At 35.7% G+C, this 4,773-nt stretch overlaps 1 protein-coding gene across 1 annotated transcript in view; it reads right to left on the bottom strand.

Moving 5' to 3' along the window:
• LOC109863112 (fatty acid synthase-like) overlaps positions 1-4,165 on the bottom strand; it is a gene marked incomplete at its 3' end in the record, with an annotated part of 5,056 nt that extends 891 nt beyond the window's left edge. The window contains exons 1-3 of the mRNA XM_020443306.1: positions 3,857-4,165; positions 1,521-1,749; positions 746-1,164 (exon numbers count right to left, since the gene is read on the bottom strand). Coding sequence (XP_020298895.1) covers positions 746-1,164; positions 1,521-1,749; positions 3,857-4,165 — 957 coding nt within the window. The remainder of the gene's footprint in view (positions 1-745; positions 1,165-1,520; positions 1,750-3,856) is intronic.
• Positions 4,166-4,773: the final 608 nt, after the last annotated feature.

The raw sequence follows: 4,773 nt of genomic DNA, 5'->3' as shown, positions 1-4,773 counted from the left end.
AAATAAAAAGTTACTAGTTACCGATAAAATATAACTAAATAAAGTTAAAAGATAAGAGTCTAAAAATGTAACTAGATAAAGTTAAAATTATTTAACTTTTAAACTTTTTAACTTAACTTTTATCTTTTTAACTAGACACTACCCAACCTTGCTGTATATATATTATCGAGTGATAGAAACATAATTTTAACACTTTGCTGGCCGGCTAGTTTAAGCCAAATTTATCTCGTGCAGCTAATTGTAAGATAACTAAGACTACGACCTAGAAGGCTTTTATAAAAAGTCTTATATTACTTTCAGGCTAAAAAAGTTGCTGATACTTTTGCAGGAAAGTTTCAAATATTGGTAAATTTATGATTATTTGATGCATTTTTATATGAAAAAACAATACAAAAATTTGAAAACGAAAAAGAGACTCGCGAGACAAGTTTCTAAGCGTAAAAGATGTAGAGTGTAATGTTTAAAAAAATGATATACCGTTTAGAAATATTAACTGACTGATTTTTACAATAAGAAATGCGTTTCAGTGCTTTTGCTTTGGACAATAAAAATGGATTGCCTCTTAAAGCGCTAAGCGAACACACACATGAACATGCGTTGTTCGTATGCACAGTTATTCAAACTAATACAACCATTTTATGTTTTCAAAATCCTAGAGTTTATATTTGAACTTTTTGCGGAAACAGCATGCAACAAAGTAAAAATAGATTATTTATTATAGCTTATTATGTATATATCTACATACTTTTGCTATTTGACAGAGACCACTAGCAGGTTCAGAATGTCCAAGATTTGATTTTATTGAGCTCATCAATAAAGGATTATTTCTGTTTTTACAGAAAACTTGATCAATAGCTTTAACTTCTACTGGATCGCCTACTATAGTACCAGTTCCATGAGCTTCCATATAAGATATCTCAGAAGGTGCAATTTTGCATTCCTCATAAAATTCTTCTAGTAAAGCCTTTTGCATTTCAAAAGATGGATATGTGATACCCTCTTCTTTGAAACCATCGCAATTTGTTTTAACATTAACACATGTAGCGTAAATTCTTCTTGCATCTTTTGCTTTCTGCAACAACAGCACAGCAACGGTATCACTGCGCATGTAACCACTAGCTTTTTCATCAAAAGGTCTGCAGTAACCGTCAGCGGACAACACTCCTAAAATTATTTAAATAATAATAGTTTGTCTTATGGATATGTTATTTCTGTGGTCAATATTCTGCATTATTGATGTATAGTAACCGTCATTCATGCGCGGCGAAAGAAATAAATTCTTTTTAACGTTTTTCTACTACCGCGCTAATTTATTTCACCTGACCATCTTATTTGACTGTTTATCATCAGCTAGAGATGGCCAGCTAAAGCAATCTGACTCAATAATAAAAAAAAAAAATTGAAAGAGAATTCATGTCTTTCACTTCGCACAATTTAATGTCAGTTTAATTATTTTGTGATAAAATAGAAAACCAAATATGTACTGTGTAATAATAATATAATTTAAAAATTAACTATACCAAGACTAAAGAATTGATACGTTATATAAGGATGTAAGCACAGATTGACACCAGCTACAATGGCTGCATTACATTCTCCGTTTTTTATTCTTGTGTACGCATGAGCTAAAGCAAAAAGACTTGAACTGCAGGCTGTATCTACAACGTATGATGGTCCAGAGACATTTAACCAAGAAGAAATCTTGTTTGCCAGAAAAAATTTGGCTGATGAATGTACATATTCAGCTACCTATAATTACACATAAAATATAATTACAAATACATATGTATATGTGTCTACAAAGTATTCGACAATTACTTTAATATCTCTCGTAGGCAGGGAGAAGAAGTAAACCTGAATCAAAAAATCTTATATCATTTTGCGAGATTCGCAATAGTTATTGAGATCTTAAGTAACAAAGATCCGCGAATAAGCATGCTAATACTTGTATACCCAGATAACATTTTGCGAGCAAACTCGTATCTCAGTGCGTCATCATATAAACAGCATATATCCAGTAAATCTAGACAGCATTTTGTACGTGAATATCCAGTCATCACACACAAGAACGACTCATTCATTTTAAGTATGTAATACACTGTCAAATTAAGAGTAAATGATTTGTAATATGTTAGCAATTTGCGCGTTATTTGTTGGTATATTGGTAGATATTTGATAGTTTCTTGTGCGCAATATGCACGCGTGTGCGCGATGAAATATATTCACAAACAAAATTCAGGTAAATCACATACAAGATTTACATATTTAATTCGCGCAAAGATAACAGCATATACTATAACATACCTATACATAATAAATGGTAGCCGCGCGAAGCGCGAAAAACATCCCGATGCGTGCTTAATCGCGGATCTTTGATAATTAAGATCTCAAAAACTAATGCAAATCTAGCAAAATGGTATAAGACGTTTTGACTCTGTTTTACTCCTTCTACGTGCCTACAAGAGATGTTAAAGTAATTGTCGGACACCATGTATATAAAGTAAAAGTGCTTATTATAAGATAATCGCTTAATGCGAGATAGCTATTTTATGTAAATGGCTGCAAATTCATAATTGCATATTTTTAACACATCACTTACAAAAACATCAAACTTTTTGTTAGAGTCGTTCGCTGCCGATGATGACGTGAGTAGTATGTGGGCACTTATGGCGCGTCAAAACAAACCCCCTCCACCTAACTCCCCCACCACTTCTGGCGCCATTGCTCCACCAGGGTGGTTTTTCCCCTCCCTCGGTGGTGATTGGCCACGCCCACTGGAAGAGATGGAAAAGTGACATGATTTATGACCCCTAAATTTTTTATAAATTTTTTATAAATTTTTATAATTTTCTAAAAATGTGTATTAAAATTTTTTTTTGTTGAGGAATTTGTGTGGGAGGAAAGTTCGAGAATGTTCTCGAGTAAGAATTCTTTATTAAAAGAGTATATATTTATTTAAAAATCCGTTTCGAAGTGTGGCTGGTACTGGCAATGGCGGCGCTCCGATGTTGTTGCCTCGTGCGTTCAAACGTGTATGAGAGCAAGTTGGCGTCGGTTGAGTGAGGAAGTGTAAAGGCGGGGGTGGCTGGCATCGGTCCCGAGAAGGATCAATCAGCGTCTGGGCACTTATGGCTCCCAATGAGCGAGGTTCAGGGATAGTTGATGAGGATGATAGGGCCCCCAAGGAAGGACCAATGAGCGTCTGGGCACTTATGGCTCCCAATGAGCGTGAAGCATAGTTGAGGGCGTCTAGGCGAAATAGAAATCGAAGCAGGCGTCGCAAGACTGTGACTAGAAAGTCAGGGATGTAATATAAAAAAGGAATTTATGTGTCCGAATTTTTTCTGAACGATTTTCATCTGCGCGAACTTGTACGTGCGGGTTGACACGTGCGTGCCGATGAGAACATAAGTTTGAAGACAAAAAACAGTTTATGACTCGGGACCGTTAAACCTGCGCGTACTTGTTCTCGCGAGAAAATTCTATGAGAGTTTTCGATGGATATTCAATGTAGACTAACACGTTTATAAAAATGTGTGAGGAGTTTAGGAATAGGTTTCTTGGGAAGAATAAGAGAAAACAACTTATTACAGTTATTCGATATAGATATATTTTGAATACATAAAAGAAAATACAAGATTACAGTTGATTATTTGTTTTTGTTTTACAAGTACAGTGTTGAATATAGTGTTCAGGAAAGCGGTTTTGTACATTAGTGGATTTCGTAGAGAATATTTTACGAAATAAACATACAATTAATTTGTCTTTGGCGTCGACATTTCCGGAAAACAGTTGTAAAAATTGGGAAAGGCTATACCCGCGAGCCATAAAATAGAGAAACACACAGCAATAATGCCCGCATTTGCGAGAAATATCCTTGAAGTTGAGTCGTGTTCCATGTGTGCGTTGCGGAATTTCTTCGAAGTCGCAGAAGGAAGCGAGAATCTGACGGCGGTATTCCATAGCTGTCGAAGTAGATGGCGTGTCTGTTTCCATCGAGGAAGAAGGCAACCCAATGGGTTCCTGGTTGATTGTGATTGTCTGTGTTAGCGACGATTGCTGTCCACTTCGTCCACACCCTGGGCAATTTGTCGGCTAGATAAACTCCCGTGTGTCCAGATATTTGCAGTTGTCGCAAGGCTTGCAATATTTCTTTCGTATTCATTATTTCGATACAGATAGTCGCGAGAAAGCGGAGTGAATCTTATGTATTCCATTATAAAATTCGCTCGCAATATTAACAATAAGTAAGTAAGTATAGAAAAATATTACAAGGTCTGTTTTCGAGCTTTTAAAGGATCTTAAAGTTTATTTAAACAAAAAGCATATAAAACGCAGTAAAACGCAAATGAAAAACAAATAAAATTAAGAGATCCCAAGTAGCATAAAAACGTTCTCAGAATGTTCGGCGAATGTTAGAACAGTAACAGTGAAAAACGTTTTTGTTATGTTAGAAGTTCGCTCAGGACTAACATTCTCCTAACATTCAGCAAACGTTCTCAGAACGTTTTACTGAAACGCTTCCGTATAACATTCGGCGAACGTTACACAGAGAGAATAAAAAAATTTTTCGCAGGTTGCATTTTTACACAGCTTCGAGATTTCACTTGAAGTAATTTTTGGAGGCCCGATTCAGCTCGCCAATCATCCAATAAACTCTATTGAAAGAAACTGGATCTGAAAAAAATCTTAAGATGATGGCAGGATTTGAACTCGAGACCTCTGTATTCACAGCCCTTGCACTCAGTCCGCGAGACCACTTATTCCTTACTA

The sequence above is a fragment of the Pseudomyrmex gracilis genome, unplaced genomic scaffold (assembly GCF_002006095.1).
Source record: "Pseudomyrmex gracilis isolate BER0280 unplaced genomic scaffold, ASM200609v1 scaffold_3221, whole genome shotgun sequence".
Classification (NCBI taxonomy): Eukaryota; Metazoa; Arthropoda; class Insecta; order Hymenoptera; family Formicidae; genus Pseudomyrmex; species Pseudomyrmex gracilis.
Note: the sequence above shows the minus strand (reverse complement) of the source record. Positions and strands in the feature narration are given on the sequence as shown.